The following is a 22470-nucleotide window of genomic DNA, read 5'->3' as shown; positions in this document are numbered from 1 at the left end:
CCCCTGTTGGATCACATGACTTGAAAGCATCCATCTCCAAGCCTGTAAGAATTGGGTGTCATTTGTGTCAGGCTGTTTTCTGTGTTGTGGGAATCCAGCAGTGAGCAAGATGTGGCCTAGGTTTTGCTCTCCCTTTACCCACCACTCCTCTCTCTTTTTCTTGCTTTCTGAGACTGGGTGTCGCTCTAACCCAACATAGCCTCCACCTCACTGTGTAGCCCAGACTGGCCTTGAGCTTAGGACCTTCCTGCTTTAGCATCCCTGGCACTGGGATTATAGGCTTGCACCATCACTTTGGGCACACTTCTGTCTTCCTCTTAAAAATAAGTACCACGGTGGAAGGCAGAGGGCTGTACAAACAATCAAGAAGTGTGAACCTGTGAGAGACCCGCTCCCACTTTTTCCCCAGGGTACTCTTGAGGAGAGAGGGATGAGAAATATTTAGATAGAAAGATGGAGGGGAGAGAAGACAGACAGAAACACGGGATAGCCTCTGGAGGGCCTGGATCAATATCCACCAGCCTCTACTGTCTCTTCTAAAGGGCTTTTTATAGGAATACCAAGGGGTGGAGCAAAAGACCTCCCCCTAACTCAGCCAAGTGCAGACCCTTCTAAACACCTGGTGACCACACACATGGTCAAGCCATCTCTTAATGCAGCCCTGCTGGGTAAAGCAAGCTCAGATCTTACTAGGAAACCTCTGTGGACCTCCATGCGAACCTATTCTTGAGATTTATTTTTTTAAAGAGGAAATTGCTTTAATTACACGTAATCTGTTTCTTCCAGTATTTCTGTATCAGTGTCTAAATAATGCTTTATTATTACTTACTCATTTTAGGTAGTGTCTGTTAGCTTCTGATTATGGTAGATGAGTACTTACTTATTTTACACCCTCTCCAGTTCCCTCACTTACTCAGTTACTATGATTTGAGGGCTTAAATAAAAAGTGAGTCCTGAGATTTTTATTACTGTGTAAATTGACAATTGACTTTGTTTAGCTAAGCCCTGTATTATGATTCTTTTCCTTTGTGTGACCTTTTGTTCTTCCTGGAACAAACTGCTTCTTTTTTTTTTTTTTTTTTTTTCTCACTGTTAACTTCTTCTAGGATGCCCAAGCACGCTTACAAAATATTCTGTTTTCTTTCCATATTACAGAATTACATTGCCCACTTCACGTCTATGTGTGTCATCCTCCTCCCCCGACATCTCCTTCCTCTGATCTCATTCCTCCCCCTATTTGAACCTGCACCAGTTCCCTCCGTGCTTTGGATTTCATGTTTTCCTTGGTTAAATCCCTAGTTATGCAGGATTATGTCCAACAAGGAATGGTAGACATGACATACATTTTTAGTTTTGACATTTCTGAATATTTTTTCCCCCTAAGGATTCTAAAGGTATTTCTCCATTCACTTTAATTCTGTTGCTGTTTGGAATTTTTCTAGCAATCTCATTTGGAGGCCTTTTCATATATGTGACGAATTTTTTTTCCTTTGTAAATTTTGAGAAAAGTCTAGTCTTTTAATCCAGCACAGAGGAGAAGAATAGATTTTACATAGGGTCCTTTTCATTTTGACGGGCAGTTGCTGTGTTCTTTTACTTTGGAGAGTTTTGTCTTAGCCATCTGGGTTGAAGGGTTTTTCTAAAACTCCCCTTCTGTGGCCCCTTGTACTTGAATCCCAGACCTTGAAGACTTCAATTTTTTTCCCATAATTTCCTACCAAATGGCTGTAATTCTGCATGTTAGTTGGGATGCGAGTCAACATTTTCAGTCTGGTAAGTTTCTTCCCTTACTTTCGCCCTCCAAGTCACTGGTATTTTTCTGGAATTCTTAGGCTATGCCAGAATGACAACTGCTTTTGCAGCCATTTACACTGTAGTTTTATCCGCCCTAAATGGTTTCTGTCTGGCTACTCTTCCAGACTCTTGGATGTGGTACCCCTTGCTCATTTTATCTAGTAACTGATTTCCTTTTATTTACTTCTTCACAGTTATTTTAGTGTTTTTCAAAAGGATACAATTAAATGTGCTTTCTCAAAACTGTACAGAAAACTCTCTGTGTGTATCTCTGCTGTTGAGCTTTTTATAATGCACTGAACTTCATAACCTCCCCTCACTCCACTGGCCACAGTTGCTGAAAGATTGAACAGTCCAGATCTCTGCTCACTGCTTTTAATTCCAACACTGGGAGACAGAGGCAGGTAGATCTCTCGGAGTTCAAGGTCAGCCTGGTGTACAGAGCTAGTTCCAGGACAGCCAGGGATACACAGTGAGACCCTGTCTCAACAAAACAAAACAAAGCAAAAGATAGACATTAGGTGTTCAGTGCCAATTTCTCTGAAACTGTTAGAACAAAGAGAAGACCAATGGTGATGGCTAGAACTCCCAGGTGGCTCTCAAAATATAGGTGGTTTTGTTGGTTGTGGTGGTTTGAAAGAAAATGACCCCCAGAGGGAGTGGCACTACTAGGAAGTGTGGCCTTGTTGGAGTAGCTGTAGTCTTGCTTGAGGAAGTGTGCCACTGTGGAGGCGGGCTTTGAGGTCTTATATATACTCAAGCCACACCCAGTGAGACAGACCACTCCTTGTTGCCTGTGAGTCAAGAGATGCTAGAACTCTCAGCTCCTTCTCTAGCACCATGTCTGCCTGTGTGCTGCCATGCTTCCCACCGTGATGAAAATGGACAAAACCTCTAAACTGTGAGTGAGCCACCACAGTTAAATGTTTTCCTTTGTAAGAGTTGCCATGGTTACTGGGTAGTGGTGGTGCACACCTTTAATACCAGTGCCCAGGCAGCAGAGGCAGGCAGATCTCTGTGAGTTCTAAGGCCAGCCTGGTCTACAGAGCGGGTTCCAGGACAGCCAAAGATACACAGAGGAACCCTGTCTCAAAAAAAAAAAAAAGGGTTGATGTCATGGTGTCTCTTCACAACAGTAGAAACCCTAAGACATTGGCATAGCGACCAATCAGAATTTTCTCTCTTGTAATTGCCAGCCTTCTTTCCACAACAGAATATTTTGCACTTTGTGTCTCAATACTGGCAACTGGCTCAGTGAGGTGTAAACTCTGCCTTTTGCTTTCTGGTGAAGCATCAGGAGTCATGCTCTGGCTGCAGATGGCCTCTTGCTGGTTAATCAAAGTTGAAGCTGTGAGCTGTGGTGCTTTGGTTGTTTCACTGTTGTAAGTAGTTGGGTAAGGATCTGCTTTGACAATAGTGTGGCATATATTATGAACAGGGAATTCACCATGGTGCAATATTTGTAGTTTAAGTGTCTAGTTATTCTTAGTTGTGTTTTCACCAATTTCTTGTTTTTCCTCAACTACAATATTAGGTCATTTAAAATCTTTTTCAGTAGTAATTTATGCTTTTGTAAAACAGGTGTTAAATCCTATGAAAATATAAAATAAAGGCACCTTCAAACTCTGGCCTCTCAAAGACATGTCCCATCCATGTATGTATCTACATATGCAGATATTTTTACAAGTAAAACATTCTCTTTGGGATTGAAATTTATATATATCCCCTCAACAGTAGTGCTCTGATATTTTCTACAATAGTCCATATGTTTAAATAAGTAATAAAACCTTAAAATTTAATCCTTATAAAAATCTTAGTTGTGCCTACCATCTTTTATCAAAACCTTAAGAATCTAAGTGTCTTTTTTTGCAGAGGCTTTGTATTCTACTGGATAAGAGAAAATAAATGGTAAATTGATACATATAGCATGCTTTAAAGTTTAACTAAAGCAGGATGAAGGAACAAGGCAGGGTGGGTCTAGAGTAAGGTCTAAGGAAGTGTGATCATCAAAGCCTTCTCCTGGGTAGCATTTGAGCAGAGATCTGGACTGTATCTGGGAGTGATGCATGAACACATCCAAACAAGAACTTTCCAGTGTGAGAGGACACCATCTGAGGGTCCTGAGAATTCACAGTATTGTGTGCCAGTGTGGGCAGACCCAACAAAATGGAAAAAAAGAGTGTCCATGATATGGAGAGTGGCCAGCAGCCTGATGAATTAGGAGTGGGGAGGCCCTAGCAAGAAGTTGAAATATCATTTAGCTTTTGAATATCTTTTGTGATCCTGTGCTTACATATTTACATTGCATATTTATATTTATCTTAGAACTTACAGAAAAGGGAGGATGCGAGTTTGGAGGGGGATGTCAGCCACGATCAGGCTCTGTAGAACTCTGAGGAAGAAATAGTTTTGCTTATCTTTCAGTCTTCAGTCCTCATTCAGGACTATTTTTGAATGGTATGTGGATGTCTGCCTTGTACTAGTATTTTTTTTTTTGTGCTTTTTGTGATACTGGTGATATATATATATATATATATATATATATATATATATATAATAAACATATTAAGGTATATAATATATATTATAAATATATTAAGGTTTTATATATATATTATAAATATAAAGGTAACCTATAGCCTTAGACTTAGACAAGCCCTCTCTCATTGATTTGTGCTTTATCCCCAAATGCCTCATTTAAAAAAAAAAAACAGCTATAATACCAGCTTGGGAATTCACATCCCAGCTGAAGGGTCCCGATGTTTCACTTCTCCGTGAGGTGATGTTCAGAGTCTGAAGGGCATGAGTGGACAAAGGACTCTGGGAAGAAAAGAGCAGTCGTTCAAGATCAGTGAGCGGCACACAGTGCAACTCAAGCTGCTGAGACTCTCACTCCGCCAACGAGGGCTGAACTGTAATTATGGGCTTGTGTTGTAGGACAGAGATGGAGGAGAGAAAATAAAGAATCAGAGATACGTGAATCACAGAAGGCCAGCATATGGAGTAGAGCAGCGCCAGATACGCTGAGATTGCAAAGCAACCAAATCTCATCATATCCATTACGTTTCCTCCTTCCCTTGATTCTTTTTCGGTCCAAAGATTTCTAAAATCATTTGAATGCCAGATGTTTGAGCTGAAATACATGCTGTTTGGCTGCTTTAAAATTGCAGCCTCTAGTTACCTTTTAATTTGGAGCCCAGAAATAGTGCCATAACCACCTGTTTTATGTCCTGCTAATGGTCATTTAAAAAGTACTAGTGCTGCTCTCCTGCTAGCAGTCATCATTTATGAAAGGACAGTTCTCCAGGTGGCTGTCTCTGAATCATTGATGTGGAAATCTTTTTTTCATTGAGGCAGAATAGAGCTTGCTAGATGGGATTGCAGGCTAGTGTATAAAAGTCAGTCTAATTCATAATAGACATCATTGAGCAAAGAGGATTTTAGGACTTGCAGTGGGAGACCGTATTTATACGGAAAAAAATCTTGGGGCTCATGTACATGGCCTCCATGATGTAGAAATCCTCTTAGGAGGGTGTGGGAGTAATATCTATAGTATAGTTAAGGACCACAGGGAGGGTTCAGATGGGTGGCTAAGGGAACAGAGACCAGGCCTGAAACTAGTCCCAAGTAACTATGAGATAAGAGGCAGTGGACACGTCTCTTTGTTATGCACTGGCATTAGTTTTGATTTGTGGTTGGCTTCCTGGAAATAGTCTTTTTCTTCCTTTCCCACAGACTAGATTCATCTGTTTTATCACTGACCCTGTAGTTTTCAGACTCAGAGCATCCTGAGATTACAGGTCTGGGAGCCAACTCATGTTAGCTGGTCTGTCCTGAAATTTATGTATTTATAGAATCATATCCAGAGGGGTGATTTTGCTGAAAAGCCTGTTGTCCCTAAGGTGCTCTCACTGAAATAGGCATATGTCTATTTTGAGTTTTAAAGATTTTTGTGTTTCATTTGAAAATTTTATTTATTAATTTCATACATTTTGGTCACCCATTCTTGCTCAACCCCTTTCCACTGCAACCATGCCTGCTTTTCCCAACAAGTCCCCTCCCTGCTAACCTGTCTTTTTATTTTGTTTTGTGGCCCACTGATCTTCACAAGAGCCTGCAGGATGGGCAGGGGTGTGAAGCCGTCCAATAAAGCATGAACGAGTCAGCAGTGTCTATACCACTAAAGATGATGACTCTGCCTCCCCCCCCCACCCCCGTGCCCCCCGCCCCACGGCAGCCCATCAGCTGTTGAAGGGTTCCCAGGGACATTTTTACCATTCTGCAGAACATTTTACTACTGATGACCACAGCAGTGGGTCAGAGAAAGAGCCTTGGTTGCCTATCATCTTTTCTTTAGTCAAGGAAGGACTGGAGCATGATTTGGTCACAATATAACAAAGGCCAGATTCTTGTGGCTTCTGGTTTCCTCACAGGAGTTGGGTCAGGTAATCTGTGTGGTGAGAAGCAACAGGCCTAATGAGGCCGTGGTGGGAGATGTGGCTTCCTGGTCAGGGTCTAGATCCAGCTGACATTGTGAGGAGGGAGAAAAACCATACAGATCTGCCCTGATTCCTTTCCCTTTCCTTGCTCTTCCGCCAGTCCTATGGCTGTAGATCCGGGAGACAGTCTTCCTTGTGGAGTGGAAAGGAACATGCAGAAAGGGGGCTTGATTTCAGGCACCATGGAGCTAAGAAGAATGGAAGAGAAAGAGAATATCAGTTGTAGTTAGAAAAGCTTAGGTGTGGCCAACTTCCCCAAGGACAGCCAGTTGGCAGGTGCTGTTTAAATGTAAGGACTTCCCAGAGTGAAGTGAAGTGACCTTGTGTTTAGCAGTGTTCAGAATGACTGCCGATGACAATGATTTTGATGTCTTCCCATCAGAGGTTTGCCTCGTCTCTAGAAATGCCAAAACATCATCCACTCCAGCGTCTGCAGAAAAGATGCCAAGCCTCCATAAGACAGTTAAGGCAACTGTCCTCAGATCTCTAGCAGTTCTGGATTTTTCTGACAAAGCCAGATTTATGATGCATGAGGAAAAAAAAAATTATATCACAGGAGGACAAGTCCTACAGGAGTTGGGGAACGGAGAGCTTTGCTTTCCAAGGGTGTCTTCCCCTCCCCACTGACCACGCCCCACTGGCGGGCTTATTTTAGAAAGAAGCAAAACTGTTTGGAAGGTTTAAGCCTAAATATTTACTCCCCACCCCCCCCCCAAACTGTTGAGTAAAAGGCTGCTTTGTCAAGCCCATCCTCCCTCCATCCAGGAAGCCGCCCTTTGAGCACGTGTGTGCGTGACCGGCAGGGGCCCTGTGCCGCTGTCGGTGACACAGTGCGGGGGCTTCTCACCATGGTTCCCACTCTGTACTTGGCATACTCCATGTGCTCATTACAGTCACAGCTATTGGCTGAGGTTGAACAGCAGTATTTGGAATCCATAGTCTCTGTGGGTTTTCTAATTAGTATGTAATCTTTGTGTCTCAACATGGACCTCATCTGAATAGTATTAAACAATGGTCTTCCTGACCAGATTTCTCTCTTCCCTATATAACCACCCGGCGTTGATGTCAGCTGAATCCAGAGAGGCGCTGAAGTCCACTGTTCAAGAATGTGGTGTCAGAGGGTAACCTCTGCTGATCACCTGGGGATGGGGGTAATTGTGACAATGTAGATTGTTCAGCCAACTTCAGCTGGCTTCCTTGACAGTAAGTTGTTTGTTTTATACCCCAGCACCCTGGGTGATGCTGTTATATGTTAAGAAGGCTTGAGGAAGACAAAGTTTTTTTGGGTTTTGTATTGGTTTTTTCTCTTTCCTTTACTGCTAGACCCCTAGCACCAGGGAGGGCGCCTAGAACATGCAAGTGGGTTGCTCTCTATCTGCCGGGTTGGTTAGTTACTGAGCTCAGCTTCATGTTTCTTATCTGTCAAGGATTCCATTATCTTGTTAGAACTTAAGTTAAAAACAAGAAAGTAAGTTATTTTAGACCATGGGCCAGAACCTCCTGGAAATTATTTGAAGTTCAGAATGTTAGAGTACCTTTTGTTTTTCATTGCCCAGAAGTTTGTTTTATGTCTAGCACAAAGCAAGTAAGTGCTTAAAGGGCCCATGTTGGAGCCCTGGCCTTCCAATATGGTCTATATAAGGTTGTTTAGAGATGAGGAGCTCGTGTGTACATTGACCTTCCAATTTGTACTCTTTTGGTTAAGTAAGACAAGGCTACTTAGAGATGCCAAGTATTATTTGTGTCTGTTTATAATAGTGGTTCTTGCCTTTTTCTCCCTACCATGAGCTAATTGAATGCTTTCTAAAAATATTACTGTTGAAATAGTCTTAGTCCCAAAGGACTTTACACTGTGAGCAAACCATAGGAATGGACTATTGTCTTACATGAAGTCTGGCGTTATATGGATTTGAACATGTGTCTCGTTGTCTTTGTTTTTGAATCGGAAAGTGCCATTCTTTGCAGTCTCCTCAGCTCCTTTTCTTTTCATGGCACGGCATGCCAGTATCAACTTCTTGAGTGTCTGAACCGCTGTTTCCTCTCTCTTCCTCCCTCCCTCCCTCTTTTTTTGTAGTCTACACTGTAAAGGTGACAAAGCACCTCCTTTTACTGGAGAGAATTTCTGGGGAGAAAAAAGTAGCAAATACTTAGGACTGAAGCTTTATTAAAACCTTCAAACATTTGGCTCATTTCTAAAAGAATGTGAAGTGTGGATAGCTTTAATCTTGCCTTTGTAGCAAGACAGGTATTCAAGGGGAGTGAGGTCCTAATGGCAGGAAATTGATCTTTCTAGGGGAGGAAGAATATTGTCAAAATTGTTCCTGAAATTAAAGCAGTGAGACCCTGTTTGTTTCAAGTTATTTTCTGGAATGTGCCCTGTAGCTGGGTGTTCTCGTTCTCTCTCTCTCTCTCTCTCTCTCTCTCTCTCTCTCTCTCTCTCTCTCTCTCTCTCTCTCTCTCTCTCTCTCTCTCTCTTCCTCAGTCCCCCCCCCCCTCCTCCTTTTTGGTATTTTTGAGACACGGACTCACTATGTAGCCCTGGCTGTCCTGGAACTCAGGCCGTAGACCAGGCTGGCCTCAAACTCACAGAGATGCGTTCTTTAACTCTGCCTCCCTAGTGCTGGGATTAAAGGCATGTGCCACCATGCTGAGTTTGGGTCTCTTTTTCTAAGAGGAAACTTTCTTGTGCTTAAAATCCAGCAAATCAGATTTTGATCACTTTAGGTTATGCTGCTTAATCTGTGGGTTTCTGGCGCTGGTTATTCTTTTGTGATGCCTGTATCCCAAATAAATAAATAGGAATGTTCCTATGCTTGTTGATGTAGACTGTTAGGGTAAGCAACACAGCTCATATTTGAAATGAAAATTAAAGGCTAACTTACAATGACTTTTTGCAATTAATATTTTTGGCCTAAATTCTCTATAATTTATTAAGAGATTATGTGAAGTGTAAATAGTTGTGGTTTGTTTGTTTGTTGTGCTGCCCTTGGTCCAGTGTGTACAATTTGGAAAACATGTTTTAATTACTGCCCAAAACACGGCATGAAAAAATATTTAATCTTTTTTCATTTAATTAATCTTTTTTCAGGAAGCAACTACTTTTGCTTCCTGGGATTTAATTTCACAGAATTGCATAACAATGTCCATGATTAATCATGAACAGAAACAAACTAAAAAAATAAAAATAAACACTGAAAAAGATTTTGTTCCTGCTGCATCGTCTGCGCCCTAACCTGACTTCCCTTTGTTGTACTTACGGCAAGAGGACACGGATCAGGCATGGCTGCTGTACCGTCGTGTACACTCCCTCCCTCATTAAGAAAAGTCTCCCGTTTGTCACTGCAGTGTTCTCAGTGGAGCCTGGTGTCTGGTGGGATATGCACGCACAGATTGATAGCCTGTTACCAGTTCTTAACATTGAACACACTGGGCTGGGTGATGGACAGAAATGACACATTACTGAACTTGAAAGTTCTCATATCTGAGTTGAGCAAATGGGCAGACAGCTGTTACAATTAAAAAGCAGGTCTTTCTGGGTGCGGTGAGAGGAAAGAAGACATAGGCCAAGCTGAACTGTGGAAGATTAAATGTTGGTTCAGGCGGAAGTACTGCAAACAGAAGAAAGCAGTGTGTTGGCCTGAGAATTTGGCATGTTCTAGCGGTGACAAATGATTCTTTGTGGCAGGTGTATCTCAACCAGGTCAAGAATAAGTTGTGTGTGTGTGTGTGTGTGTGTGTGTGTGTGTGTGTGTGTGTGTGTGTGTGTCCGTCCCTTCAACTTACCAGTGGATACAGATTTTTGTTTTGTTTTTAGCAGAAGAATGTCATGATGACATTGACAAGTACTTTGATCTTCTTGTAAAGAATTAATCGAAGCAGAGGAATCCTATAGGTACAAGAGATCAATTAAAACAGGACTATAATTACTTGGAAAATAAGTGTGGAGATCCTTAGTCAGACAATGGCTCTCACATCTCGTCCTCTTGCCTCTGCAGTGAAGAGGGCCGTGTGGTCCCAGCCTAGCATCATCCTCTCCAGCCTAAACACAGTTTGAAAATGTGTTGTTTGTGGCACTCAGCTAATACTCAACACATATTAAAGTTTTCCATTAGTGATAAGAGTCATAGGAATTAAACATAGGAAATAAGTTTTAGAGACTTGAAAAAGCTTCCAATGATGATTTAGTTGAACTTGATTTAGTTAATACCATACATTCTGCTGCAAACTGTTTTTCAAGTGTGTGTGTGTGTGTGTGTGTGTGTGTGTGTGTGTGTGTAGGACCCTAAAGTCCCCATTAGTACGTGTTTAGTTTTGTGCATATGTGTGATGTGTGTATGTGTGTGTGTGTGTGTGTGTGTGTGTGTGTGTGTGTGTGTGTGTGTAGGACCCCATAGTCCCCATTAGTACGTGTTTAGTTTTGTGCATATGTGTGATGTGTGTATGTGTGTGGGTGTGGGTGGGTGTGTGGTGGATGTGTGTGTGGGTGTGTATGCACTTGGAGGTAATGACAGTTCCTTGTAGACTGTCTACTTCAGTTGCATGAGACTTGTATTAATTAAGGTTACTATTGCTTTGAAGAGACACCATGACTACTGCAACTTTTATAAAGGAAACATTTTAATTGTGGAAGCTCACATAGTTCAGTCTATTTTCATCATGGCAGAGAGCATGGTGGCAGACAGGTAGGCCTGGTGGTGGAGAAATAGCCAAGTGTCCTACACCTTACAGCAACAGAAAGTTGACTGACTGTCACGCTGAGTGGAGCTTGAGAAAAAGACATCAAAGCCCACCCCCACAGTGACATACTTCCTCCAATAAGACCATACCTATTCAAACAAGGCCACACCTCCTAATAGTGCCACTTTCTTTGGGGGCCATTTTCTTTTAAATGGCCGCATTCCACTCTGATGCAAAAATGCATTCAGTCCAATTTCAAAAGTCCCCATAGTCTGTAATAGTCTTAAACTTCAAATTCCAAAGTTCAGAGTCTCTTCTGAGATGCATGACAATCTCTTAACTGTAATCAGATGAAAATAAAAAAGCAGATCACATATTTCTTAATTTATTTTTAATTTTTTTTGTAATTTGATTTAATATTACATATCAGCCATGGATTTCCCTGTCCTCCCTCCTCCCACACCCCCCCCCTCCTCAGCCCACCTCCCATTCCCATCTCCTCCAGGGCAAGGACTCCCCTGGGGATTCAGCTCAACCTGGTAGATTCAGTCCAGGCAGGTCCAGTCCCCTCCTCCCAGGCTGAGCAAAGTGTCCCTGCATAGGCCCCAGGTTCCAAACAGCCAGCTTATGCACTAAGGATAGGTCCCGGTCCCACTGCCTGGATGCCTCCCAAACAGTTCAAGCTGATCAACTGTGTAGCAAGAGTTTTTCTTCCTTGCCCACAGTCAGGACAAATCTTTGTCACCCGCCAGTCCCACAGCCGCTCAGACCCAACCAAGTAAACACAGAGACTTATATTGCTTACAAACTGTATGGCCGTGGCAGGCTTCTTGCTAACTGTTCTTATAGCTTAAATTAATCTATTTCCATAAATCTATACCTTGCCACGTGGCTGGTGGCTTACCGGCGTCTTCACATGCTGCTGGTCATGGCGGCAGCTGGCAGTGTCTCTCTGCCTCAACCTTCTGCTTCCCAGGATTCTCCTCTCTCCTTGTCCCACCTACTTCCTGCCTGGCCACTGGCCAATCAGTGTTTTATCTATTGACCAATCAGAACAATTTGACATACAGACCATCCCACAGCACAACTGTCTCACTTATTCAGAGGGCCTGATCCAGTTGGGGGCTCCTCAGCTATTGGTTCATAGTTCATGTGTTTCCACTAGTTTGGCTATTCGTCCCTGTGCTTTTTCCAGTCTTGGTCTCAACAATTCTCGCTCATACAATCCCTTCTCTTTCTCGCTGATTAAACTCCTGGAGCTCCACCTGGGGCAAATCAAAACGACTCTGAGATACCACCTTACACCTGTCAGAATGGCTAAGATTAAAAAACACTGAAGACAGCTTATGCTGGAGAGGATGTGGAGCAAGGGGAACTCTCCTCCACTGTTGGTGGGAATGCAAGCTTGTACAGCCACTTTGGAAATCAATATGGCGCTTTCTTAGAAAATTGGCCATTAATTTCCCCCAAGACCCAGCTATACCATTCTTGGGCATATACCCAAGGAATGCTCAATCATACCACAAGGGCACATGCTCAGCTATGTTCATAGCAGCATTGTTTGTAGTAGCCAGAACCTGGAAACAACCTAGATGCCCTTCAACTGAAGAATGGATAAATAAAATGTGGTACGTATACACAATGGAGTACTACGCAGATCACATATTTCTAACATATAATGTCACAGGCTATAAATTACCATTCCAAAACATAAAGAAAGGAGCATAGGAAGGAAATGCTGGACCAAAGCAAGACCAAAAACTAGCTGGGCAAACTCCAAATACTGTATCACCATGTCTGATGTCAAAATGCTCTCCACATCTCCAATTCTGTTCGGATTTGTTGACTACAACACACTTCTTTTTCTTGGGCTGGTTTCACTCAATGTTAGCAGCTCTCCTTGGCAGGTAACCCACAACTCTGGCATCTCTAACATCTTGGCTTCTCCAAGGCAATCCAGGCTTCAACTTCATAGCTTCACACAATGGCCTCTTTACAAGGCCTCCGTTTAGGGACACCCCTGACACATGCCTGGCCTCAGTGACTTTCCTTAATCTTGAGGGCAAATTGCATTATCCCTTTCTTCTATTCTTCACTCTAAAGCTAGAACCACATGGCCTAAGCTGCCAAGTTCTGCTGCTTACTGGGGCTGGAACATGGCCCCCTGTTTAATTACATCTTCATCAGCTTTCTGTTTTCCTTCACTGCCTAAGTTTGGCTGTCCTTGAACTTGCTCTTTAGACCAGGCTGGCCTCAAACTAGGAGATCACCAGCCTCTGCCTTCCCAGTACTAGGATTAAAGGTCTGCACCACCATAACTGACTCAACTTTTTCTTAGTTCCTTTTCACAAGTTGGAAACAGCTGGGTGGGATCTTGCCCTTAGGTCACCACTCCCTATATTCCATTTCTTAATCTGTTTATCTCCTTGAACAAAGAATTTATCTTCATTCTGCTTTCTGGTGTCCCTTTTTCTCTTCAAATATTTGTCCTTGCTCAGCTTGTTCCTTTTCGTTCTATATCTTCATTAGAGTTAACACTAGTAACCACACAACAGAGTCTATACTAGGCTGTTTTGAGATTTCCTCTGCCAAGGGTATTAATCCAAATCCCTTCAGTTTAGCCTCAGGCAAACTTTTCAAACAAGGGCAAAGAGCAGCCACATTCTTCACCAAAATATCACAGGGACAATCTCTAGGCAACATACTAATATTCTCCTCTGAAACCTCTGGAATGAGCCCCTCATAGTTCAAGTAACTCTCTTGCATGTTCCTACTAGTATGGCCCATTAAGCACACTTAAAGTATTCCACAGCTTTCTAAATCTAAAGCACCAAATTCCTCCAAACAAAAACATGGTCAGGCCTGTCACAGCAATACCCTAGTCCCCAACTTCTGTCTTGGTTAGGGTTACTATTGCTGTGAAGAGACACCATGACCATGGCAACTCCCATAAAGGAAATATTTAATTGTGGTGGCTTGCTTACAGTTCAGAGGTTCAGTCCATTATCATCATGGTGGGGAGCATGGCAGCAGGCAGGCAGGCAGACGTAGTAGAGAAATAGCCACATGTCCTTGAAAAAAAGACTTCAAAGTCCCCCCCCAGTGTCCCCCCCCCATGACATACTTCCTCCAAAAAAGGCCACACCTTTGGGGGCCATTCTCTTTCAAACCACCACAAGACGGAAGCTGCATTTTCAGTAGAGCTTTCGTATGTACTAGTCTAACTTTTGCTAGTATTATTTACAGCCTTACCAGGGAAATATATTTTATAGGAAGGACTCTTGAAACACAGGTGTGTCTGACCTTTTGATATTGTAACATGACTTTGTCATTACAGAATTCATGCTTAAAAGCTGCACATTGGAATGACAAAATTTAAAATGTGTAAAAAAATAACACAACATTTTAAATCAGTTTTCAATTTTGTGTCGGACTGCATATGTCGCTAACCTTGGCCACATGTATAGCCTGTGGAGGTTAGAGCTGCCTATTCGAAATGAAGCTTAGGAAATTTAAGAAATGGAGTATTAAATTAAGCAGTTGCTATATGTTTAATTCCTAGGGAGCCCATTGAAGATAGAGGACCATGGTTCATTTATAGGGTCAGCACAGTCAGTACCCTGAGCTGAGCTGTTCCTTACAGTATGCCAGTTTCTACAAGAATTTTGACAGTTTATTTTCTTTGGCTTGAGCTTAAGTAGACTATTATCCATTATACATACTTAAAATAAAAATAAAAAAGAAAACTGTGAAATACATAAAATATCCTTGCGACAACAGGTAAGGTTAGTAAAAACTTTTTAAAAAAGAAACCACTCTCCTTTATAACTGTAATCACTGATGTATTCTTGTTCTATGAAATGTATGTATATATGTTACAGTTCTATATTCAGTATTCATCCTCATCTTTGACAACTTCATGCTTATAGCTAATAGACTTTGATTACATTCACCTCCCCATCACCTGTAGCAGGAATCTTAAAAGTTCTTATTAATAAAATCAAACCCGAGGCCAGTTATTGGGGTGAATACTGGAAGGTCAGAGAGACAGAACAAGCCACAGCTATCTCACCTCGCCGGATCCTCAGCTGGTCTTGTCTCCTCAGACTGGAGGCCTATGAGTCCTCATCCGGAATGGGTCTCAGCTGAATTACTGCTCAAAAGCTTGAATGCTTAACCAGCCAAAATCATCTAGTTTCTGGTCCTCACGCCTTATATATCTTTCTACTTTCTACCACCACTCCCTGGGATTAAAGGCTGGCTTTCTGGGATTAAAGGCGTGTGTCACCATGCTTGTCTATTTCCAATGTGGCCTTGAACTCACAGAGATCCAGAGGGATTTCTATCTCTGGAATGCTAGAATTAAAGGTGTGAGTGCCACCATTTTCTAGCCTTTGTATCTAGTGGCTGTCTGTTCTCTGACCCCAGATAAATTTATTAGAGTACACAATATTTTGGGGAACACAATACCACCACAATCACCCTCTCTTATTTCCTCTCCTACTTCTACTGATCCCTTTCCCTTTCTAACTTCTTCTCCTTTAATGTCTCCTTGGGGGAACGTTGAGTTTATTTGGGATTGCTTACATGAGCATGAGTGGGAGGTGTCAGTGTTACTCTGTGTTTCTTCCCATAGAATTTTCCATGTGTTGAACCTACAGCTGACATATTTTTCTTTTTTTACTTACTTTAAAAAAAAAACATTTTAAATATTTAGGGGCATAGCTGTATCTCTGTGTTCTTATATTTCTACATAAAATCTCGATCTTAGGAAATTGTAATCCAGTGTATCTCCCAGGTGTTGATGGCCTTTGTCATACTCTTGTCTTTTGACTGCCACTGTTCATTCTTTGGATATTCTCCAGAATAGCACTGGAGTTTATGGGTAGAAAAGTCTATGGAGTGTAAGTTAGTTCTCCCTTCTCATGTGCTCTGGGATTGGTCTTTATCTGATTTGAGTTTATGATGCTTCCTCTTTTCATTACTGCACCAAATGTGAGCATGGGTCCTGGTCATTGTGGATGGGCTTGTCCCTGTCTCGGGGCTCTAAAGTCTTCACACTGAAGTCAGGACAAAGGAAGATCATGTTCTGAAACGGGTTGAGCCAGTTCTTCATGGAGTGACATTCTTTAACCTCTGTTCTCATTCTCATCTGCTACAGGGTTACCTCTATCTATTCCAAGTTGTCTGCTCTAGTGTTGAACTAAAAACAAACAAAACATGGGTGCCCCCAAGTACTGTATTCTTGGACTCCCTGCCTTCAGGCCTCCCCAGGCGGTACTGTGTGGAGCGTGCACAGGCTATTGTTTGCCCTGTTTTCCAGACGGCTTTGTTCATTCAACAGCTCTAACATTTAACAGATCTCATTGTTAGAGACTCTGAACCAGTCTCCCCAAATAGATTGAGTTTTGTGAAGACCCCAGCTTGCTTGTCTTGATACACTAAAAGCCAAGCACAATCCTTGGTACATGGGAGACAGTCTTAAGGGTCTTTTTTGGAAGTATTCAATTTGTCAAAGGATTAGAAAAATTTGAAAACATAGTAATGTATAGATGTGGATGCATTTAGATTTAAGATGTCTTTCTGCCTGGTAGCAATGGATGCAGTTGAGTTTTGAGTGTCATTTCTTGGAGCATCTGTGAATGCTCCACACAAGAGAATTAAAAGTGACTTCCCTAAAATTTGAATTACTTAGGTGCTGTCTCGGACAATTTGGGGGTCAGATAAATCTGCATCTATTTTTAAACAGTCACAGAATTCACTGGGTAAAACTAGATGTTTATATAATGATATGTTGAATAGAAATATCACCTAGCACAGGCATTAAAATAATATCAGGCTGTGGAGAACCTTGATAGAAACAAACACTGAGTGCTGGCATTTTCCAACATTAGATGAGTAGTGTACCAGCGCTGCCGTTACTGTGATGTGATCATCAATATAAGACTACAGGTAGCGTAATGAATTCACAGAAGTTTTGGAAGGCTGGATGAGCAGGATTGAATGCGCTTTTCCAGTCAGTTTAGATTCCAATCAGCCTATTCCCATGACTCCCCGATCATTGCAGATGAATGACCTTTCAATTCTTGTTTTAGAGAAGCTGTACGTGTTGAATAATTTTCCTTTAATTTCAGACCACTGTGGCTTTTATTTTTCAGTGTTGAAAATGAGCCTGTGAGCACACATCAGAAAAAGGGAAATGCGCTTTCATCAGAAGCAGTAAAGGTATGGTGTAAATTATTGTTTGTAAATGTTATGGTGTCCCACAAAGAAAAGTTTACATTTCTGCACATTCTTCCTTTTAGGGTTTTGTTTTATGTGTACAGAAGAGCATGTCTATTTTACATTGTTAGGGTATCCAGCCTAGCCCTGTACTTGGTCCATGAGGTGGGGTGTGGGCGAGCTTTGAGAAGGTTGGACTGGCGGTGTTATGAGCTTCATTTGAGAGGTATTTAGATGTTTGTGCCTTAGTTTTTAAATATCGAAATCAGAGCATATGAATTTCCTGGTCTCTTTTCCAATGGAGGTTTTAAAGATTAAGTTGCCTATGGAATGGTATAGACACCATGCAGTGCTTTGGGGAGGTACAAATCAATACTGTGTCAGTGCTACAGTGAGAGAGATCTTTGTTTGGTTAGCTCACGTATGAGCTTCCTGGGCGCTACAGGATGAGCACCAGCAATGTATAAGCTACGTACCTATCTGTACAGTTGCTAGTGAGTGCCTAAGGTCCTCGAAAATTATTGACCTTTTCAGTTTTCCTAAGAAAACGGATTTTTGGGTTATTTGGCTAGTTTTGTCAACCACAGGCGTGGCTTTGGTTACTAGTTGCTTTCTTTATTTATTTGTGGTGACAGTCAGTCAGTTGGATCCACTGGGTATTTTAGGTTAAATGAACCTGGTCAGTAGAAGCATAGAGAGTTATCTAAATTTTCTATTACAGTTGCCTGTACTTTTTGACATGCTGAAAATGATAGACAATGTACGTGTACTACACCTAGGAAAGTTCAGGTGTGCGTTCTTCCTGCTTTCTCAATGGAAGTGAAAATCATCTTTGCTTTATTGAGAGAAATAGGTCAGGGTCCCCTTTTCCTTGCTTGCTTGAGTTTGGCTACTAAATCTTGCTTTCCGGTTTCTTTTTTCTTTCTTTTTTTTCCAGGCAGGGTGTCACTATGTAACACAGACTGTGTCTGCACCGGCTGTGGTCCCCCACTCGGGCTTCTGAGTGTTGGGATTGCAGGATGCTTCACCATGCCTGGCTCCACACTCGCGCTTTCTAACTTCTGCCTCCTACTTCTCTTCTACGGACAACGCTCGGCCAGCCTGCCAATTTACTGTGGCACAGGCTCGCTCTGCAGCTTTTTCTCTCTTCTTCAGTCGCTGAGAGTTAACTTACACAAGATACTCACTTCTCAGGCTATGTCTGAAATTTTGCCCTTGTGTTTCATAGCTACTTCTGAGATCTCACACTCCCAGGATTCTTTGACTACCAATTCCTGTCCATCCGTCTCTCAGCTCCTCGTGGCTTCTACACTGTGGATCTTCACCAGCCCTTTCTGCTTTCTTGGTTTCCTATTCTTTTGCTCTCTGCATATTTCCCCGCCCTGCCTGCATCTGCCTGCATCTGCCCACTGCCTACCCTTTCAGTCAGTGGACTCGGATAAAGTCAGCCTTTTATTTCCAGTCGTCCAGTCTTCCATCTCCAGAGATTGGCTCTCACGGTCTTCTTTCCACTCCTAGTGTTTGAGTTTGATGCCCAGGATTTCATTCTGAGGTCTGGGCAGCTGGACAATTACTACTTGTACTCATGAGATTATTCAGGGTTGCTTGCTTACAGGGGCATCCAGTTCATCCATGATCAAAATGACACAGGGCACTCTCTTTTCTGGAACATTTGGGTCCATATAACTTTTTATTCTTCTCATTCTCGCTCTCGTCTTCAACCTGATGGAAGCCACTGGTACAGTTTTTTCAGCCTCTTCCCATGGACCCATCATTTGGGGAGAGCTGCTACCTAGGATTAAAGCAAGTATGTGTATTTGCTGAGTTTCAGCATGGCTCCAGGAAGGGACCAGACTCGGGGGGCAGTGAGGGAATGAAGAAAACTTGTACAGAGGGACCCACGGAAAAGCTGGAAGTAGGTGGACCGGGCTCTCGGGTGGAGAAATGGCAGCACCTCGGAGATGAGTGTGTTTATTGTGTACAGTTGAGTAGAGAGGAATGTTATCACACACGGATGAGCAAGGAGGCAGGGTGTGTAGTGAAAAGCTGGACCAAAGAGGCAACGTTAGCCAACCTCAGCAGGAATGGTCTCTGCAGGGGAGCAGTCTTCAGGCCGTGAGTGTCTGGAGGTGAGGGAAACAGCTGTGGTGGACATTTTCTTCGCACACTATCAACATTCCTACTCAGACCCCCAGAGGAAGGCTTTGCCATCGCTCAGAGCCTCACCCCAGGGGGAAAGGTTTGCCGTTCCCAGGGGTCTGAAGCTGTAGGTTCCTTGATGTAGCCAAGCCCATGTCAACAACACAAATTCACTCAGGCCTTCACATACTCAGGGCTTCCTCCTCTTCCCATATGCATTGGTAATACCACCATCAGTCACATGACTTGAGAATAAAAACAGTTGAAAAAAGCTAGCAAGAGCATGTGTTATATTGTTATTTTGAGCAGTTTCAATTGGAGAGTTTTCGTTTGTTTCATTTCTTTTCTTTCTTCCTTTTTTATTTTTTTTTTTCTGGTGTTTTTCGAGACAGGGTTTCTCTGTGTTAACAATCCTGGATGTTCTGGAACTCGATTTGTAGACCAGGCTGGTCTTGAACTCACAGAGATCCACCTGCCTCTGCCTCCCGAGTGCTGGGATTAAAGGCGTGTGCCACCACCGCCCCTCTTGTTTCATTTCTAATGACCAGTTTTCTGAAATGTCCACACTGTGTTCATCCTGTTAACCCCAATTGTATGCCTTCTACAGTAAAGGGAAAATGTACAGTCTGAAACATGACAGATTTAGGATTAGTTGACATAGTCATATATATCTTATTTTATATTTGACTTTGAGTTATCAAGTCAAGATGTCAGTGATGTTGCCTAAGATGTTTGAGTACGAAAATTTACTTTACTTTTAAATAGTTACAGCTATAGTTTTATATTCTATTTGGACATCATTAAGTTCTTAATCTGAACCATGAGTTCGAGGCCAGCCTGGTCTACAAAGTGAGTTCCAGGAAAGGCGCAAAACTACACAGAGAAACCCTGTCTAAAAAACCAAAAAAAAAAAAAAAAAAAAAAAAGTCATTTATACTTTGGTTTTTCTAACATTGCTAGCTATTTCTAATGTTTGCATCTGTTTGTCTGCTAGAGTATGTATTTCTGTTATATTATTTGGAGTTTTTATTTTAGCTGGAAAAATTTATCAGATATCTGGTCCTCATCATGCCATTGTTCTGTAGCCGTTTTTAACATGTCTCTGTACTCGCATACAGTTTTACTTAGAAGAGATAGAAAATGTGTTGTGCCCCTTCTCGATTTCAGAGGCTGTCTTTCCCTTCCTCCCTTTCAAAGATGAACGCATGAAGTCTGCACCCCATGTTCTGTGCCAGGGATGTTGGTGGTCCCCCTTCCTGCATCCTCTGTATCCTGTCCTGTCTGCTTCTAGCCTTGTCTTCCCATGTGCCTCAGCTCTCCCTTGTGTGTGTATATAAGTGACAGCAGGAGTCTCTGAGAATCTGATTACCTCTCCCCAGTCTGTCACTTCACTCGGCTCCTCCATGTTACTCAAAAAAACTCACATGGAAGTCTGCCTTAAACACTTTCAGTTTTTAATGTTTTCTCGTCCGACTCCTGTGTTTCCTTTGGTGCTCTCAGACACCAGACTCGGGAAGCTCAGTGCTGTGTTTTTGACATGGCAAGGATGTTTCTGACTCCTCAATGAATGAGGGCCATTCTGTAAAACCAGTACATTTCAGGTCACTTAATGACCTCATTCCTTCCCAATACTCAGGAGCATTTTGATCTCTGTCCTTGGTCTGCTTAGCCAACTGAAACACTTCATCTTCCAAGTCTTATTTTCTTTTTCAGAAAGCTTTTTGGCCTCTCTTTGCTTTATGACACTGGCCTTTAGATTCTACCTCTGGCTCGTTCCTTCTCACTTCTGTCCCTGATTCTCTCTGGGCTAAACAACATCTCATGTAGATGTTTCACAGAGACGCTGAAGGCGCCTCACCTTCCTCGGTGTTAGTCATCTAACATGACGACTTGCCGTCCTCGGCTTCACCTTTTAACCCTCAGCTCTTTGCCTGATTTCTTTTACCCTGGAAGCCCCAGACTGGATCATTAACATACCTCACCTTTTTCTGGGCATGTCCTTTTGAAATCTCAGATTCCATCTGCCTGAAAAATCTCAGTGTCTTCAGGCATGTTCTATACTTTTTTTGTGTGGTTTTATTTGGAGTGTGGGCTGGGAAGTGGGAAGAATTATCTGACTGGGACTTGAATGCAAGAATTAAAAGTAGCTGACAATGTTAGAAATACAGGAAGATCTACACAGCATATAAGTGGCGCGCGCGTGTGTGTGTGTGTGTGTGTGTGTGTGTGTGTGTGTGTGTGTGTGTCTGTCTGTCTGTCTGTCTGTCTGTCTGTCTGTCTGTCGGCATACATGTGCTGTAGTGCAAGTGTGGTAATTAGAGGATAACTTCCAGGAGTTGGTTCCTTCTTTCCACCACATGGGCTCTAGAGATGGAACTCAGGCCATCAGATTTGGTGGCAAATTCCTTTACCTGCTGAGTCATCTTGGTGGCCTATACAATGAATATATTAGTTTGTGCATATTATAAGATTTCTTGTATGTGGCCCATCTTTCCTGCATGGGTGAAGTGGCAATCAAATTTAAGTGTATTATGTGTTTTCCTAGTAAGAGACTAAGTTACTGAACTAATTTTGTAAGACACTTTGGCCTTAATAAAAGTTTGCTAACTTTTCCATTCCTAGCCATTTAGATAATAGCAATATCATATTGATTTAATATAAACATTGTGAAACATCTTTTTTAAGTGTGGGAACACTTTTTTGCCTCAACGGTAATCATCCCCGAAACACCCTGTGTAAACAAATTAAAGCAGAACTCCATGTTCATGGTGGAGTTCCCTGGAGCCTTACAGGCCACGTTTCTTCTCTGCCAACTGTAACACGTCCTTGGCGAAGTTTTTAAATGACATGTGTGACGACGGAAAGAGCATAGTCTTTGGAACCAAACATCTGGGCTCAAGTCCCACATCTCCCGTAATGTAGTCTTGTAACTGGAAAGATGTTCTCCGCCACTCTGAACCGTGGCTTATTGATCTGTTGTAGGGTGCTCATTGCTTATTTCATAGATGTGTTTTAGAGCAGACCGAGACGGTATCTAAAAGCACTGGTCACAAGAGATACTTGGAAAAATCTTGCTTTCTTGCCATAAAAAGTGTGGCTCAAATGTAAACGTATCTCTAAGAAGGCTGGTGATGTATTT

At 42.3% G+C, this 22470-nt stretch overlaps 1 protein-coding gene across 1 annotated transcript in view; it reads left to right on the top strand.

The window, feature by feature from the left end:
• Crybg3 (crystallin beta-gamma domain containing 3) overlaps positions 1-22470 on the top strand; it is a 113878-nt gene that overhangs the window by 8598 nt on the left and 82810 nt on the right. The window contains exon 2 of the mRNA XM_006981606.4: positions 17129-17195. Coding sequence (XP_006981668.3) covers positions 17129-17195 — 67 coding nt within the window. The remainder of the gene's footprint in view (positions 1-17128; positions 17196-22470) is intronic.

The sequence above is a fragment of the Peromyscus maniculatus genome, chromosome 12 (assembly GCF_049852395.1).
Source record: "Peromyscus maniculatus bairdii isolate BWxNUB_F1_BW_parent chromosome 12, HU_Pman_BW_mat_3.1, whole genome shotgun sequence".
NCBI classification, from domain to species: domain Eukaryota; kingdom Metazoa; phylum Chordata; class Mammalia; order Rodentia; family Cricetidae; genus Peromyscus; species Peromyscus maniculatus.
The sequence above is the reverse complement of the archived record's forward strand: the minus strand, read 5'-3'. Positions and strand labels throughout refer to the sequence as shown.